A 19,034-nucleotide genomic window follows, 5' to 3' on the forward strand; every position below is an offset into this window, starting at 1 on the left:
TTTCTCGCAGGGCTGCTCCGGATCTTTGTGAAGAAGTGATACTCAACACATTCCAGTACACTCAGCACTTGCTTGCTCCTGCATTCATTGCCTGCTACCTAAGGTGGTACAGAAGAAAGAGCCTGGAACGTGGGAGTCAGACGAACTTAGGTTTGAAGTCTGGCTCTCCATTTACCATCACTTGACCTTTGCAAGTGTTTCGGTATCTCCATATCTCAGTGTCACCATCTATAAGATAGAGATGATAAGCAGGGTGAGAGGGGGATTTGAAGTGATACATGCAACGTGCGTTGTTCTCCTAATTATCCTGTGAATGGTACCTTGGGTAACCACGATGACGGTCGGGTGTTCACACAGGAGCAAATGATCCTAATCAGAGCGTTTGAATAACTGAGATGTGCTTCACCGCATGCCCAGGTTTCGGTGTGAATGCCAGCACCACACCTGTGGGAAGACGTGTGATCGCTGTTGTGCCGGGTACAATCAGAGGCGCTGGCGGCCCGCCACGTGGGAGCAGAGCAATGAGTGCGAAGGTGAGCGCTGGGGGAGGGGCACCAGGAAGCAAGGCCCCGCCCACGCTTTCCCCCCATTTCTCCGTGAGGACTGGTGCTAAGTATCCTCCTCCACCCCATCCCCCAACTCCCTGAGCTTATGAAGAGGGTGGGGTCATGTCAGGCTTAGGGACTCAGGTCTGTGGTAATGCCTCCCAGACTGGAGGTAAAAGTGCCCCATTCCAAATTCAGATAGGAACGTGAGAACAAAAATAAAGCAGTAATAATTGCTAATATGCATTAAGCATTCACTTAATGCCGGCCTCTCCTTTTAGCAGTCTAAAATATGATGTAGCCACTATTAAATTATAAACCCTTACCATTTCTTAGGATGCAATACTAGATAGGAATCCTAACTACTCTGAGACAGGGGTTAGGAGAAGGTGGTGAGATTGGTGTCTATACTGAGAGCAGGAAGCAGGGAGCGGTGTCTATACTGCAGCAGGATTGAGGCAGGTGCAGGGTGAAGGGGACCAGAGAAGGAAGGAAAAAAGATGAAAATGGCTGCTTTTAATTATGATGTAATATAAAGTCAAAAACAACAACAACAACCATAAAACACCTGTTTTAACAAGCCCAAAGACATCCAACTAAAAATTCTCTCTTAAACCCATCTTAGGAAGCCATGTATTTATATCAGTGGCTGAAAACATTTTTGTAAGTTTTATTTATTGGCTTTGGAGACTGTGGCCTATTTTTTTTTCCTGTATATTTTTAGCATTTAAAGATGGATTTGATGGTTTTAAATGATCAAAAGGTATTTGGATCCAGGTTTGTTGAAGTAGGGGGGAAAGAAAGCGTCTGTACCTTATATTTTTTTGGCTAAATGTTTAACTGTTAGGAGAGAAGAGTGGTGTGATCTCTGCGGCTAGCAAACGCTCAAAAGGATTTTTATGGAGGAGTTCCAAGAGCGCTTGGAGAGGTTCTAACATTGTTGCAAAGTGTTGATGCTGCCCAAGCTGGACGCCAGGTGCATCTCTGTCCAGGGCCAGGGTGTTACTGGGTTGGCCCTTCTCATTCAGAGTCTTAGCTAACAGGTTCCCTCCCAGTACCTTCCCCATTCCTCACCCCTGGATAATGGGATCAGAAAGAGGGAACGATAATGATCAGGAATTGTTTCTCCCTGTGCTTTTGAGTACTGGTGTAGGATATTTTGACTGAATGAATGTTATCACGTGAACTCCAACGTGAGCAGTCTGGTTGGTTTTCTGGATGAGTGGAATCCTTCAGTGAATGAATGGCATGCTTAACTCCAGCACATAGGAAAATTTAAAAATTTCCCGTCGTTAATTTTTAAGCTGTGTAAACTTGCCAAAGTGATTACCAATGACAAAAAACCGCATTTAGAAATCAGACCTCTTAAGATCCATTCATTAGATGCTTTCTAAATTCCATTTGAATTAGTGTATTTCAATACAAACATAATTCATGAGAAATAACTAATGTAGTAAATATGAATGCCCTGAATTTTTTTAAATCATGGCACCACTGAAGAAATGAAAATAAGAAGGTACTCAGCCTGCTACAAACAGGGTAACTTGAAATTCTAACTCAATTTTCTTCCATAATAGATTTATCTGGGAACTTGATTAAAATATACAAATTGCTAGAAAGACCTGGAAAATTTGATCTATGTGGGATGTAATGAATATATAGTCTCTCTAGAAGAGAATAAGAATTTTACTCATGTTAGATCTTTTTCATCTTGGCAAACCCTGAATTGGTTTTAAATTCTATTTTCTAATTTTAGAAGTATTATACATTACTTGTAGATAACTTGGACTATTATTTTAAAAAGTAGAATCGCCAATAATTTTGCTACCCAAAGAGAGCCACTCTTATTTTTTTAAAATTTCTAACGTTTATTCATTTTTGAGAGAGAGAGAGAGACAGAGACAGAACGTGAGCAGGGGAGGGGCAGAGAGGGAGGGAGACACAGAATCCAAAGCAGGCTCCAGGCTCTGAGCTGTCAGCACAGAGCCCCACGCGGGGTTTGAACTCATGAACCGCGAGATCATGACCTGAGCTGAACTCTGACGTTTAACTAACTATGCCACCCAGGCGCCCCCAAAGAGAACCACTCTAATACTTTGTTATATATTTTAGTGTTTTGTTCATACAGACTTTAGTCTTATTATTAAATTAGATTATTTACATAATTATTTCTACAAGTTTATATCCTGCTCTTTTTCACTTGATGCTTGTAGATATTTCCCCATATTATTAAAAACTCTTTGACATCCTTTTGGATGGCACGTATATTGTCATTCTGTGGATTCAAGTGCATCCAACAACTGTTTGTTGAGTATTCACTATGTGCCAGGGACTATGCCCTGTTGCACACAAAACCTGAGCTGTCTCTGCCTTCATAGAACTGACGGCCAAGCAAATATGCTGTTGTTTGCTTACCATTTCCTTACAATTAGACATTAAGATTATTTCCAGTTTATTGCTGCTATAAACAGTGCTGAGATGACAAACTTAAAGTGTTGGCTGAGAGAGTAGTGTTTGGAGTCAAATACAGGTCAGGATTCTGCCACTTACTGGCGACACCCTTTAACTTTTCTAAGCCTCAGCTTCCCCATTTGGGCTCGGGGGGATAATAGTACCTACCTTTGAGAGTTGTTGTGTAAATTAAGTGAGATATCGCACATAAAACACTTTTCACAGTGTACCGAGAGCTCAATTGTTCTTGTTAGTAGTAGTAATAGCGGTAGAAGTAACATTCTCATTGTGCCTGACGCTTAATTGGCATTTTGGTTTCTCTCCATTTGTTGTAATTATACATTTTATTTTATTTTTTTTTAAGAGAAGCCACTCCCACTCAATATCAGATGAAAGAAACTGTTCATTGCATATTGTTACAGATTAGTCTTTGTATAAAAATCCCTAAAATTTCTCACCGAGAGTCTCGTGTTCCAGAATAGACTTACTTGTGGCTTAATGAGTGGTAATCCTATCTAGGGGAATTTACTAAGTGTCTCACAGTAATGGTGGAATATTAACTGAGAATGGCTTTTTCAGCATGCAACTGCCATGGTCATGCCATCGACTGTTACTATGATCCTGATGTCGAGAGGCAGCGGGGAAGCTTGAATATCCAAGGCATCTATGCAGGTGGAGGGGTCTGCATTAATTGTCAGGTGAGTCACCATTTAGGTCAACGTGGATATGTCACTGTAGGAAAGGAGCATTCGTTAGTATTTTCCATAGACATTACTTTTGTCTACAAAAGTCCTTGTTAGCTGGATGTCATTCAAGGATTGTAGGGAAAATGGACTGAGACATGTTTGCCCAGATTCTCCTGATTAGGTTTTTCATTTAGATCTTTGCCTGAATGGAGAGGAGAATCCCCGACTGTCATCATGGATGCTCCCCATCTTGTGGTAGAAAGAGTCTGAGATGGGAGGGCAAAGAGGTGTCAGCTTCGGCGCTGATCCTAAGTTTTGTTTTCAGACAGTTTCTGAATCTAGACTCAGTGAGGAAGTACATCGTGATCAGTTAATGGAGTCTGCCGTTGACACTTAATAAGAAACACTGATATTTCATCCCTTCTGCAGGACAGTTGGGTTCACTAGATATTAGCCAAGAGGAATGTGTGGTACAGGAAGGTACAATGTTCGTGAATTTGGTCCATATTGTCACTCTGTCCTGTGTGCTTTTCGAGTGATGTTTTGTTAATGTTACTGTTAAAGGGGTGCTGTTTTCATGAGATGCCCATTTTTATGGGTCCGGGGCCCCAAGTCCTTAGAAAGACCCACCATCATCTTTCTCCCACTCCACACATGTTATACCATTTGTTATTGCTGTTAATTAATATAAGTAAAATAGAAGCCATAAGTTTCTTACAAATCAGGTTTCATACATCCCAGGATCTTTTTAAGACTATGTTCTATAAGACCCTCAGGTGATAGTTTTGCTCATTAAAGTCGCAGAAGCATTGCACTGGGATGTGTAGGTAGAATCCTTTCTCCAGATGAAGGATTAATGTGTCTTTAAAATGTGTCCTTCAATGTCCTTTAAAATACTTTGTTCTTCTTCTTTCGTCTTTTAGAGATATTCTGTTTTATATTTTGCTGTTCCAGAAAACATCAGTGTGGTCCTTGTTTTCACAGTGGTTCTGTGAAAGCATTTTTCTTTTGCATATGAAATTATTGAAATTTGTTTACATTCATTGCAATTTTTTCCAACTTAAACCTGAAATGCCTTGTTTAAGTTACATACTTAGCATTATTGACTTAAATTTTTTATTGTGATAAAACATATATAACATGAAATCTACCATTTTAAGACCTCAATCTCCCTAAATTGATCTACAGCTTGAATGCAGGTTTTTTTTTTTTTTTTGGTAGAAATTGACAAGCAGATTCTAGGTTTTCTTTAAATGTTTATTTATTTATTTTTGAGAGAGAGCAAGCAAGAGAGAGTGGGGGAAGGGCAGAGGGAGATTGAGAGAAAGAGAGAGAATCCCAAACAAACCGTGAGATCATGAGCTGAGCTGAAATCAAAAGTCTGATGCTTAACTGACTGAGCCATCCAGGCACCCCAGACAAACAGATTCTAAAGTTTATATGGTTACATAAATGACCTAGAATATATAAAGCCGTTGTGAAGAGGGAGAATAATGTTAGAGGAGTTGCATTATCTTACTTAATGACTAAAGGTAAAGTTACAATAATCACAACAGTGTGATATCAACATAAGAATAGGTTAGTAGATCAGTGTAACAGAATAGGGGGTATAGAAACAGAACCACTCTAATATGGACATTTGGTTTTTGATGAAAATACCAAAGCAATCCAGTGTGGGGATGGGGGGTGGGGGAGAAATTCCTTTCACAAATGGTTCTGGAATAACTGAATATTTATATGGGAAAAAATAAACCTTGATCACTACCTCAAATCATACATAAAAGCTAAATCAATACGGATCTGACTAAAGTAGAGTGGAAACTGCAGTGGTTTAGAGAAAAATAGAGAGGACTATCTTTGTGATTCAGAACACGAGCAGAGTTTTTTTAGGTCACAGAAAGCAATGACCATGAAAAATTGAAAAATTAGACTTCATCAAAAATTTAAAACTTCGCTCACAAAACACACTATTTAGAAAACAAATAGGCTAGCCACAGATGGGGGAAAATATTCACAAAACCTAAAAATGACAAATGGTTGGTATTCAGGATATGTAAAGAACACCCACAGCTCAATAATAAAAAGACAACTCAATAAAATATTTTTGGATTTGGATAGCCACTTCACAAAAGTAGACATGCAAATGGCCGATATGTGTACAATAAAGGGCTTAATATCATTTGTCATCTGAGAAATGCAAATTAAAATGACAATGACTGATCATCAGTTTTGGTGAGGGTGTGGAGTAGTCCTACCTCTCACTCATCGTTGACGTGAGTAAAAAATGGTACAACCACTATGGGAAAATGCCTGGCAGTTTTTAAAAATAAAAGTAGGGGCGCCTGGGTGGCGCAGTCGGTTGAGCGTCCGACTTCAGCCAGGTCACGATCTCGCAGTCCGTGGGTTCGAGCCCCGCGTCGGGCTCTGGGCTGATGGCTCAGAGCCTGGAGCCTGTTTCCGATTCTGTGTCTCCCTCTCTCTCTGCCCCTCCCCCGTTCATGCTCTGTCTCTCTCTGTCCCAAAAATAAATAAACGTTGGAAAAAAAAATTAAAAAAAAAACAAACAAAAAACTAAACACACACCTGCGCCATGACTAACAAATTCCACTTGTAGGCATTTGTCCATGAGAAATGGAAACATGTTTACAAGCAGTTTTTGTATGGCAGGTGTATGCACAATAGCCTCACCCTGGAAATAGCCTAGGTGTCTATTAACAGTAAGATGGATGAACAGACTGCCATATTTATACACTGGAATACCAGTGACCAATAGTGAGCAACAAACTATTGATTCATGCAACAAAATGCAAGAACTTTAACACTTAACACAAGTGAAAGAAGACTTACAAAAAAGAATACATAAAGTTCCAGGGTCATTTAAATGAAATTCTGGAACAGGGAAAACTAATCAGGAGTGGGAAAAATCAGAACCATGGTTGACTCTGGGGAGGTGGTGATGGGACAGTTGAGTGGAAAGGGGTGTGGGGAACTTTTTGAGGTGATGGTGTGTCCTATATCTAGATAGGGACTTGGGTTTCACAGATGTATTCATTCATCATAACTCAGTGAATGTACAGTTAAGAGTTTTGCACTTGTATGTAAATTTTACACCAAAAGAAAAAAAAACTAAATAAACGTTGAACTGCAGTTAATTATATGCATGTTAAAGATGTAGGGGACAGTAACTGATATCTGCAATTTATTTTGAAATGCATAAAAAATCGGATTAGTGGATAGAGAAGTGAGTATATGGATAATTATGTGATACAAGTGGAGTAAAATGTTAATGATAAACTCTACATAGAGCATGTACAGATATTCACTGTAAAATTTGAAATTTTTATAATAAAATGTTAGGGGGAAAGAGCAATGAAAGAAGCAAGGAACACAGCATTTGGGGCGTTGACTCCTTGATTTCTTTCCTTTGATGAAATGCTGATGTTCTTATTAAGATTGAAGATTACCCATGTTGTTTGAGAGGATGCTTGAAGATACTTTATCTCCATTAGCTAAATCAGAGTCTTCAGCTTCTTTGTGGAGACATGACTTGTGATGTAAGTCTCCAGCTTGCGCCCTAGCTGTTGTCCTTGATGGGTTGGTTGCGCAGTTTCCAAACTGCTTGTCTCCTCCACATACATGCACCACACAAAGCTAAGATACGGGATCAAGAAATAGAGCACATACGGCTACATTTCGTCCTGCAACAAGTTCCACAATATGATAGAAAAGATCCCAAACGAGCAACATATCCTCTCCTTCCGGAATCCACAATAGCATGAAAAATAAGAAAAAGTGTCATTAACAGACCAGGGATTTCAGAAAGTGATTCCAGAAAGATAGAAAGTGGAAACATATCCATGCAGGAGAACATAGCTATGATGGATGGAATGATTTGGAGGTACTCCAAGAAACAACAAATAAAAGAATTAACTGTGGGGCTGTGTCCAAACCTTTAAAACCTTATTCGGAGTTTATAAAAGACGACTATATGGAGAGACATGATGTGTTTCCAGACTCGATATATAAATATACCATTTATTCAAAACGAACCTGTAAATTCAGTGCAATAGCCATCGGAATTTCTAGAAGATTTTTGGGGTGCCTGAATGATTCATTCGGTTAAGTGTCTGACTCTTGGTTTCTGCTCAGGTCATGATCTCATGGTTCATGAGTTCGAGACCCACATTGGGCTCTGCGCTAACAGTACTGAGCCTTCTTGGGATTCTCTCTGTGCCCGTCCCCTTCTCATTCTCTCTCTCTCTCTCTCTCTCTTCCTCTCTCTCAAAATACATAAATAAAGTAAAAAAAAAAAAAAAAGAATTCCTAGGAGATTTTTTAATGAAGATTGACAGACTGATTCTAAAGTTCTTATCAATAAAAGACTACAGGAGGATAGACACTTAGTTTAGAAGAGATGAATAATTATGGGGGAAATTTGTCTTAGAAGATAGCAAAACATTCTCTGATAGAGAATCTAGAAGCACAGTCATGTAGATGTTTAGATTTGGTTTATAGTAATATTGGCATTTTTAATTGAAAGGAAACAGGGGTGTTATATAAATGATGTTGGGACAGTTTGCTCTTCATTTGGCAAAAAAATGTAACCTGGCCTGTGTCACGTACAGAGGGACATAGGGAGTCTTGACAAGGAAGGGGAGTGGAGGGTTGCTGCCATAGCAGGGTCAGTTGGCTTGGTGAGCTGCAAGGCGATGCTTCAAGATAAAGTTGGAATTTCCTGGTAGAATACACACACCCTACAGCAAGGTGTGCCTGTCAGAAACCAAGCTGTCTTAGCTCAGGCTGCTATAATAAATGTACCACAGAACAGGTACATACTCTTTAAACAGTAAAGAGTTTTTTTTTCTGGAGGCTGGGAAGTCCAAGATCAAGGTGCTGGAAGATCCAATATCTGGTGAGAGCCTACTTTCCGGTTTGCAAATGGCTGCCTTCTCGTTGTGTCCTCACGTAGTGGAGAGAGATCATCTCTCTTATAAGGGCACTATTCCCATCATCAGGGCTCCACCCTCACAATCTAATTACCTCTCGAAGGCTTCATCTTCAAATACCATCATACTGGAGATGAGGCTTCAGCATATGCATTTTGGAAGGGACACCAGCATTCAGTCCATGGCACTAGCTAACCTGGCTGTCTCCCATTCTGTGTAGTTCTGGTAATGACAGAATGAGAACTATCTGCCATAAGCTCTGAGCTGGGCCTGGGGACGTTCAGATGGCCAATCAGCCAGCATGTAGGACAGCCAGATTATTATCCTGTAGGGCAAGCATTTGCAGAGATGGCCATATTCTCATATGTTATTGATTTTATTTTTACTTCTGGGGTTTACTATTTTAAGGATTGGTTTGGGGTGTGTGAAGTTTAAATTAGGGTGGCCAGTTCCCTAGGATGTGGCATTGGGGTAAAGACCTGGAAGAAGCCGGAGAATGAGGCAGGCATCTGTTTGGGGGAGGGTATTCCAGGCAGAGGGGATGGCAGGGCAGCGGCCCTGAGAGGGAGTGGGACACCCATGTGGCTGGAGGGGAGCAAGCCGGAACAGACAGGTCAGAGAAGTAACAGAGGCCAGATCATGTTGGCCTTTGGCAGGAAAATCCCTTCAGAGACTTCCCAGAAGTGTGGCCAGTGAGTAGACTAAGTGTCTCCATGTGCTTGAGGTTCACCGAAATGGAAGCCAGCAACAGTGTTGTAGATGTGGTTGAGGAATTGAGAGGAGAGATGGGGTTTACTTGAAGATTGCAGTGTCTTAGAAGAGTTATGTTTAGAGGATTTAGATTATTGTCAGTTATCAGAGCCTGGGGGTTTCTAGGTGAGTGTTCCGTAGAAAGCCAAAGGAAGGGGTCAGTGGGGTAGAAGTCGGCTTATCTCCTGCATAGATCTCATTGGCACCCACCTCACTCTTTAGCTTGAGGTTTTCTCATCTTGTGTTGCATGTCAGGCAAATGCAAATTCAGGCACCCATTCTTCCCAGTGAGGCAGCTTCCCCAGCACCTCCTATATAGAAATTACAGAACCACCACTGGCCTTGGTCCAACCGTGGCCATAGCGTTCATGGGTAAAGTGGTGTGTCATTGCTCTCGGGAAGGTGAAGGTCCTAGAGGACACCCGAGATTTGGAGGTAAACTACAGGCATCTTTCCATCTGCGGGGGATTTGTGGCTCTCTTTTGGTCATTTGTTGCTGTTCTTTGTGTCCTAAAAATAATGGCACCCGTGGCAGGTGTCTTAAAAATATGGCACCCGTGGGATGCCTGGGTGGCTCAGTCGGTTGAGCGTCCAACTTCGGCTCAGGTCATGATCTCGCGGTTTGTGAGTTTGAGCTCTGCATCGGGCTCTGTGCTTATATGTCAGAGCCTGGAGCCTGCTGCTGATTCTGTGTCTCCCTCTCTCTCTGCCCCTCCACCGCTTATGCTCTGTCTCTCTCAAAAATAAATAAACATTAAAAAATAAATTTAAAAAATATGGCACCCGTGGCAGGTGCTTTATTAACCGAAATTTGTGGTAGAAGGGAGAGGTGGGGCTGCCCACTTCAGAGAAATTTTCCTTCTTCAATGGGAAAAAATTGGGGAACCAGATTGACCTCACATCCTGTCTATTATAAGTCACAGTGCAAGCAGCAGAGTTGAGAAGGTTAATCGGCATTTGATTAAAGGGAGGTGGACTGCAGCTGCTTCATATTTGCCTAAATGTTTATGCATGTAAATGTTAAGTAAGAGAAGTGGCCAGTGTGGTTTTAGACCTCAGTGTTAAAGTGAATTCAGATTTTAGCCCACAGGACAAGGAGTGGTAGTAAATAAAAATCTGTAATTAATAAAACCATCTAAAATGGGAAAGAGGATTCAGAAAAGGGTCTTTGTTCTCCACTCTGATTTTACGCAGACTTCTTTTGGGTCAAAGCGTGTTATATTGTTTTTTTTCCTTTTAACTTCCTATTATGTCCCTTTTCATTAATGAAATAACACTGTCCTTCTGATTGTTTCCAAATTAGAGATCAAGACATTGAGTTGGTCTGTGCTGTATAGTTCTTGGAAACTGGTGATACATGTTGGGCAACTTGATTTGTGACAATAACAAGGATTAACCATGACATGTAAAAATCCGCCTAGTATTGTATTTTAAAATGGGCTCTGTGTAGGAGACTTGCACCTACATTTTCCATTCACATAACAGAAATGTTTGGAACAGGATGTCATGACTAAAGTACAGATAAAATTGGGATGTCGAGAGAAGAGAATCTGTATGCGTTGTTTCTTCCGAAGTTGGGAAAGATAAAGATATGCACCTGACCCTTTAGTCCTTGGGATAAACCTAAGGGTGGTTAGTTCTTCTGATTGAGCGAGGAAGAAGAGTGCTCTTGAGTTTTTCTCACTGAAATGTCAGGTGTTTCACTGAGCAAATTCTGTGCCAGAGGGGAAAACCTGGGCTGTCTAGTTCATGGAACTTACCTGTATTTCTTCTTCCAATGGGAAAAAAAAAAAAAAAATCCAGACCCACCTGTCAGCCAGTGCCCTGTGGCAGATCTTAGAGACTCAAGGTCAAGATGAACACTTATTTTTTTGACTCTGAAATTGCAATTGTACGTGACCATGATTTCATTGGATGAACAGCACAAAGTAAGGACTTTTCTGGTATTCTTCCTTCTAAGTTTCTTTTGTTTCTTTCTAGCATAATACAGCTGGTGTGAACTGTGAAATCTGTGCTAAGGGTTATTACCGCCCTTACGGCGTTCCAGTGGATGCCCCGCATGGCTGCATCCGTAAGTTTCATTTCGATTCGGTGCTTCTTAGAGTGTCGGTACTGTACCACTTTGGTGTGGTCACCGGGCTAAACTCTGATGGGCTAGTAGCTCCCTTCCCTCCCTCTTTTTTCACTTTTCACATTGTTGATTCTACTCCTTCTAGCTGTGTGACCTCAGCTGGCTACATAATCTCCCTGAGCCTCAAATTTCTTATATATAAGTGGGACTGATAATACAGGCATACCTTGGAGATATTGCGGGTTCGAGTCTAGACCACCACGAGAAAGTGATTATTGCAATAAAGCGACTATTGCAATACAGCAGGTTGAATGAATGTTTTGGTCTCCCAGTGTCTATCAAAGTTATGTTTACACGATACCATAGCCATAGCCTATTCGGTGTGCAATAGCATCATGTCTAAAAAAAAAGTACATACCTTAATGAAAAAATACTTTGTTGCTAAAAAGTGATAACCATCACCTGAGCTTTCAGCTAGTTGTAATCACTGACCACAGTAATAATGAAAAAGTTTGAAATGTTGGGAGAATTCTCAAAATGTAACAGGGACACAAAACAAGCAAATGCTGTTGGAAAAAGCGTGCTGATCGACTTGCTCAATGCAGGGTGGCCACAAACTGTCAATTTCTAAAAAAAAAACAAAACATAGTATCTGCGAAGCACAATAAAGAAAAGCACAATAAAATGAGGTATGCCTGCATATTCCCTAAGATAGAATGAAATGCCATCAGAAGCACCTAGGAAGACACAAAGTGTTGGGCTCGTCACGTTACTAGCCCTGTAACCAATGTTCCTCCATTTTCCTCATGTTTCTGCGAGCTCCAATAGTTTCAAATTTTTGTCTGAATTAGCATCAAGACAACATAGTCATAATTTCAAGGATCTAATAATAGTCATCGTATCTAAAATAGCTATGATTTATTGAGCACTCATTATATGCAAGGGGTTGTGAAATACTTCCACAAATGTCTGATGCAACCAACTCACATTGTATTATTATTTTCATTTTTAGATCTGGAGAAACTGAACTGAGTAGTTAAATATTTGAGCCCAGGTGGCAAAACCCGCTAACTGGTAGCTCCAGGATACAGGTCCTATCTGTCTGGTGCCTCTGTGCCTTTTCACATCCGTGATACAGATAGATGCCCTGGGTTTTCCCTGGGGAACTGTCAGACACAGGTCAGACTGGACTTTGCCCTCCATGTGTAATCTGTTTTATGTGTGGTGGCTATCACAGTTGGAAAGCAGTTCCAGGCCTGAAGTTGGCTGCTGTGCCCACTGTACCCCCAGATTCATTCTTCGTATCACTAACATTTGAGGGCATCAAAGTCCAAAGAATGTGTGGACTCTGATTTGCCTCTCTGCTGGGCATTCGTCCTTGTTAAAAGAGTGCTCCTGTCTTCCCTCCCTCTCCCACATCATCCCACGAAGTCTGTCCATCCCTTTTCTTGTGCCCACGAAGAACAGGCTTTAGCAAAGGAGACCAGGACACCGTGAATGCAGATGTACGTGCTCTGGAATCTCAGAGCAATCTCCATCACTGTTCCAGCCTCTTTCTTCATCACTGAAGTGGTCTTGCAGAGATATTATAGGCTAGCGTAAAGAATCCACAGGACACGTACGTCTTAAGCAAGTTAAGCAGAGGACACCAGGAGAAGCCAGGCTGGGGGATGCTTGATGCCCATGGCCTCCCTAGTTTCCCAGTTCCTCACGGGACATGTACTTAGCTGGTTTATGACAGTATTTTTGCTGTCTAAGGTCAGGACTTTCCAGGTCAAGGAAAGGTCCCAAGTGAGGAGCTACCAAGCCTCTTACAGCCCAAGTATGTCTGTCTGGAATGCAAACCTAGTAGTCGTGTTGGTTGCAAAACTGCCTTTAGTAAGTCCTATCACTGGAATCTAACATTCGGGTTATGGGTACAGTCTTGTTGTGCTGTCCACATATGAGATGTCGATGTTCAGGCATCCCACACTTGTGACTGCATCACACCTGCGTAATGATGACCACCCTGGACATTCACAGTTGGCTCGTGGCCAGGAGGGGCTGTGTCCAACACACCTACCAGGGGCTACAGCACACGTCCACCCAGCCCCCTCTGATTGTAATCTGTGCAGCCCTTTCTTCTTCTGCAGTGAGCTGGGCAGTGCTCAGTGTAATAAACTATATTCCGGAGAACTCAGAAGCCATCTGAGTTCTCTGGGGGCCCCTGGGGTTTGATCATTGCAAACTATTGACGGGGTACGAAGTAGAAAACAGGCTGTGCCCTTTCAAGAGTAACCGTGGACCTATAGTAGAGCATTAAACATCGCCTGAGAAGTCCTGGGGACATAGCTACCGTATTAAGTGCAGTGAAGGGAAGGACTGATCTCTGAACCCTGATGTTTCTCGTAGCTTGCAGCTGTAACCCCGAACACGCAGATGACTGTGAGCCGGGCTCAGGCCGCTGCAAGTGCAAACCGAATTTCCGCGGAGACAACTGTGAGGAATGTGCGGTTGGGTACTATAATTTCCCGTTTTGCTTGAGTAAGTAGTGGCTGCAGAAGGAGAGGCCTCCTTTCTTGGCACATAGCTGGGCCTGGTGCATTAATTCCCGAGAGCACGGCAGGCGGTGGGGGGGCTCACCACAGAAATGGGGCCAGGTATGCTGTGTTTACATGGAAGTGTTGCCAAAAGTTCAGAACATAAAGTTTATATGAGTACATTTTATAGTCATTTGTTTATGTCTGTTGATTACGTTAGGTTGTACCATAGTATTATCATCCCAGTAGGTCAGAGAAGTCAAATATTGGCAATTTCAATTTAACAGTGATCCATGCGTGTGATTTTTGTTGAAAAAAAAACCTGGAAGAAATGTCAAGGGTACCAGATGTTCATTTGCATATGCATTGTTTTGGGTGGCAGGGGGATATGTTTCCCCTTTCCCCCACTGTGTGATAGGCCAAGTTACCATGGGCTCCACCCCTCCCCACTGCAGTGATCTGAGTATCTCAGCATCTCAGAGAGAAAAAGTATGTTATCTTGTAGAAACACTATAGAACATGAAGCAGGAGAGTCTGAAACCAACTCTGCAAATTGTTACAAGAGCCATGGTTCTGTTTGTTCTGCAAAAGTGTAAACACTGCACTGTCCTGTTAGGACAAAGAAACACTGTCTCAACCCCCCCCCCCCCCCCCCCCCCCCCCCCCCCCCCCGCTCTGCCATTACTGCATTGGTTCTTGCTTTCCCAGCTCTGCGTGGCAGGAAAAGCGCACCGAGTTGTGGGGACATGGGGGCAGGGCACATGTGAATGGGGTGACTATATGTCCTGGCTCACACCTGCTGTCCCAGGGGAATTCTGAACCTAGCATCCCCTCCTACCATTGAGTATCCTGATTTGGAGGATGAGAGCCCTTTGAGAGAGAAAGAGCACAAACGGAGGAGGGGCAGAGAGAGAAAGGAGGACACAGAATCTGAAGCAGGCTCCAGGCTCTGAGCTGTCAGCACAGAGCCTGATGTGGGGCTCGAACCCACGAGATGTGAAATCATGACCTGAGCTGAGGTCGGCTGCTTAACTGACTGAGTCAGCCAGGCTGCCTGAAAGCAATTTTTTTTTTGAGGAACAAATTTTTAAGCCCAAACATAGTAGCACTGAACTGAGGTTTAGTCAGTTTAGAATCTGTAATTATTAGATACAGGATGAGCAGAAATTGTAGTTGCCTTTTTAGTGACCAAAAAACAAAACAAAACAAAACCTTGAAACAATTTTGTGGCATAAGTCAAATTTTAGGGGGGAAAACTTGAAAAAAAAAACCAAAATCTATTTTCAATTTTACATTAAAAAACCAATAAATGTTAGAGAAACCAAGCTCATCGTTGCTTAGACTGAGACCTAGCTATTGCGAGCACAAAATACCATTTCAGTTCATTTAATATACAAATCAGAACGTCTGACCAGTCTGGTTTCAGTTGTTACTATTTTCAATATGGCAAGCAGTATTGCCTTTCTGTAAATTAGGCTCCACATGCTACTTTGCAGTAAGTTTGAAGGGCTTCCTTCTAGTTTGTGCAACTTAATGTTTTACTTTACTATCTCCTTAATCTTTCCCTGTCTTTTTTTAAAAACAATTTTTCTAGGAATTCCCATATTCCCTATTTCTACCCCAAGTCCGGAAGATTCAGTAGCTGGAGATATGAAAGGCAAGTACCTTCTCTTTTGCTTTAACTTCAATGGAAATGTTATGCTCCAAATTATTTTTCTACTTCCTGTGCCCACTAACTACTGTGCCCAAGCTCTAATGGTCCTTACGGGAGCATGGTGGGTGCCTTGTGGGGCTGTCCTATTTCAGTTCCTCACCACCCATCATTCTCTGTTTTAGTCTGTCTTTTGCGTGATGCTACCTGATTAAGAAAACTAAACAGAGCTTGAAATGTAGATCACTTGCTTGCCCAAAACTTCCGGTGGCGGTCCATTGCCTACTGTCTTAGTTGGGTTCCACGTGCAGAGACGCCGAGAAAAGATTGCAGCACAAGCAAATGATTCGGGATATGATCCCAGGAGACATCAGTAAGAGGGTGAGTCAGGGAGTGAAGGGAGCCGTTAGCAAGCAAGGTCCGCCGGTACCACCTGGAGCTCCATTCCCCTAGGCGACTCTAGGCGATAGCACAGAACTTGCTCAGCATTATCCCAGCTGAAGGGATACCTTCAGTGACTTGCCATCAATGGAAGGTTGCTTTGGGGGCATTGACTCTGGTACTTCTGGCTTGGTATGCTGGAAGGCCAAGGGGCTCCTTCAGCCAGAGGGGGTACCCCTGGGCAGAGAGTGGCAGAGGTGTGCAGGAAGCAGCCTTTGGGGTGGAGAGGTGAGTGCCGAGAGGGTGTGGGTGCTGCACCTACATAATCACTCATTCCGCAAGTATTTTATGATCACCTATTATGTGTTCAGCACATTGCGTGTGCTGGAAACTTATCAGTGAAGAGAATAGAGAAAGATTCCCAGCTCTCCTATAGCTTATATTCCAGTGGAGGGACTCCTACAATAACAAAAATAATATATAAGCCACTGAATAAATAAAATCTCTCTGTGTTAGAGTATCATATGCAAGGTTGTGTGCTGCACAAAGGTGCTGTTTTTAAGGCGGGGGGGGGGGGGCTTTCACATGGTAGGCATAAACTAACCCATATGAGGAATATTCTAGGTCTTGAGGTTTGATTCTGGAGCTGTGGGCAGTTTCCTGTGTAAACCCGTAATGGCACACGCGGGGGCATACACACTCAGAAAGGCACACCACATGTACACGGCCCGTGACTGTGCCCCTTCTGGATCATGTTCCCATCATCCACTGAGTTTGCTTCTCACCCCCCAGGGTTCCAGTAGCAGCCTGACGGTCACATGGTCATCTCACTGGGGTGGAGGTAATGCCAGGTGGATGTGAGCACATGTGTCTCTCCTTCTGCTGGGTCCAGGGTGCGGGTGGGCAGAGAAGGGGCACTTGTGACCAGACAAGAAGATGGTCTCTGGAAAGCTCTCTCTGGCAGATTTCCATTTCTGCAACACTATAGCGGCTCAAGGGATGTGCTGGAGGTAGCCTTGGCCATGAGTGCTGTGCAGAACGTAAGTCTGGGAGAGAAGTGAGGGAATGTGAGGTTTGCAAATTTAAATAGGGTTGTCGGGGAGGGACCTTATTGAAGAGATAAGCAAGGACCTTAGGGGGTGAGCGGTGAGCTCTGCAGGTACCTGGGGACAAGCATCCAGACCCAGGAAAGAGCCAATGCAAAGTCCTTGGGGCAGGAACATGGGGGGAGGGGGTGTTCATGGAACCAAAGGGAGAGCAGGGTGTGAAAGTGGAGTGAGCACAGCAAGAGAGGTAAGGAAGGGAAGTGTTGGGGGCCAGATAGCAGGCCCTTATCACCCACTGCAAAGACTTTACCGTCTATTCTCAGAGAGGAGCCATGGACAGTTTGCATAGACAAATGGCATTGTATAAGGAACTCCATGGCAACTGGTGTTGAAAACCAGTTGTAGGAGGAGAAAAGAGGAAGCAGGGAGACATCCTGGAAGGCTACTGTGATCATCTATGAGGGAGAGATGGTGGTGGCTCAGAACGAGGACGTGTCAGTGGTGGTGACAGGAAGTGGACAGAATGTGGCTATAATCTGAAGATAGAGACACCAGGACTCCCCAGGGGATTGCTGGCTTAGAGGTGGGATATGAGAGAAAGCGAGGCCGCTGGGGTGATTCCAAGGCTTCTGGATGGGGCAAACAGGAGGAAGATGTGCCATTTGTTGAAGGCGGGAAAGGCTGCAGAAGACAAGGTGAAGTGCAAGGCTGGAGTGGGGGGTGGGGAGGTGGATGCAGTGGTGGGAACTTAGGGACGCTATGTTCTGGCCGTTCCTTCTTTTTCCTCTATGGAGTAAGAATCAAGGTCAGGGGCAGAAGGTGAGGTTGGGGAGGAAGCTTTGGGGTTGAAGAGACGGAAGGTATGTTAAGAGTCATCTCAGAATGTGGGGGAGAGAGTGGGCGTGGGGAATGTCCTAGGACTTGGAGGCAGCACAGGGGGCTGACCTGAGGCCAGGTAATGTGATCCTGTTTACCTTCCTGTTTTCCTTCCTCCTTCTGCCCTACACGTACCCAGCTCCTCTGAGCAAACCACTGGGCTCTGCATTGTTATGTGGGGTATTGTCCAAAGCCTTCACCAGACACTTGGTCGCTTGAGGACAGCAGCTATAACTCCCACAGTATCTACCCTGCCCACAGCGGGCAGTATCCTGTCTACAGTGGCTGTCTGCAAATGTTTCCTTAATGTCTGTTCATTGACTAGAATGGAACTCTGCTTTTGAGCCTTGATTACACCACACATCTTGGGTTTTCTTCCGCAAAAATGTTTTAGATCCCCCATTTACCATCTGTTTCCAGTAATTGCTTTGTTAGTCAATTTCTTTTTCTCCCCCACTAGACTTCAGGAAAAGAAATTTAATTGAATTTGAAGGACTGTTCAGACATCTGTTAGAAAATATGAGGGAAGCCTTAGAATATAGCCTCAAGGAAAAGAAGGTTCAGTGAATGCAGTGAGATCTATCTGGGAATTTGAATACACAGATATTACTTCAATTTTGTCTTTGATGAATGCATTTTATTTTATTTTTTTAATGTTTATTTATTTATTTTTGAGAGAGAGAGAGAGAAAGAGAGGCGGATGCTGGGGAGGGGCAGGGAGAGAGGGAGACACAGAATCTGAAGCAGGCTCCAGGCTCTGAGTTGTCAGCACAGAGCCCAGGGCAGGGCTTGAACTCATAGACTGCGAGATCATGACCTCAGCTAAAGTTGGATGCTTAACTGCACCACCCAGGTGCCCCTTTGATTATTGCATTTTAAAAACACCCAGTTGAGGGCTCATTCAGTTAAACGTCTGACTCTTAGTTTCGGCTCAGGTCATGATCTCTTCATTCATGAGATGGAGCCCCATGTCGGGCTCTTTGCTGACAGTGCAGAGCCTGCTTGGAATTCTCTCTCAAACGGAGGGAAGGAAGGAAGGAAGGGAGGGAGGGAGGGAGGAAGGAAGAAAGAAGGGAAGAAACATTGAATAAGAATGAAAATAAAAACACCCG

General features: G+C 43.1%; 1 protein-coding gene across 7 annotated transcripts in view; it reads left to right on the plus strand.

Annotated features, from left to right (window-relative positions):
* LAMA3 (laminin subunit alpha 3) overlaps nucleotides 1-19,034 on the plus strand; it is a 274,529-nt gene that overhangs the window by 83,152 nt on the left and 172,343 nt on the right. For all 7 annotated transcript variants that reach the window (XM_086682631.1, XM_086682625.1, XM_086682626.1 and 4 more), the window contains 5 exons: nucleotides 418-533; nucleotides 3,576-3,694; nucleotides 11,359-11,449; nucleotides 13,841-13,972; nucleotides 15,563-15,625. In XM_086682631.1, the coding sequence (XP_086538757.1) occupies nucleotides 418-533; nucleotides 3,576-3,694; nucleotides 11,359-11,449; nucleotides 13,841-13,972; nucleotides 15,563-15,625 (521 nt within the window). The remainder of the gene's footprint in view (nucleotides 1-417; nucleotides 534-3,575; nucleotides 3,695-11,358; nucleotides 11,450-13,840; nucleotides 13,973-15,562; nucleotides 15,626-19,034) is intronic.

This window comes from Puma concolor, chromosome D3 (assembly GCF_028749965.1).
Source record: "Puma concolor isolate L17-30 chromosome D3, mPumCon1.1.hap2, whole genome shotgun sequence".
In the NCBI taxonomy this organism is placed as follows: domain Eukaryota; kingdom Metazoa; phylum Chordata; class Mammalia; order Carnivora; family Felidae; genus Puma; species Puma concolor.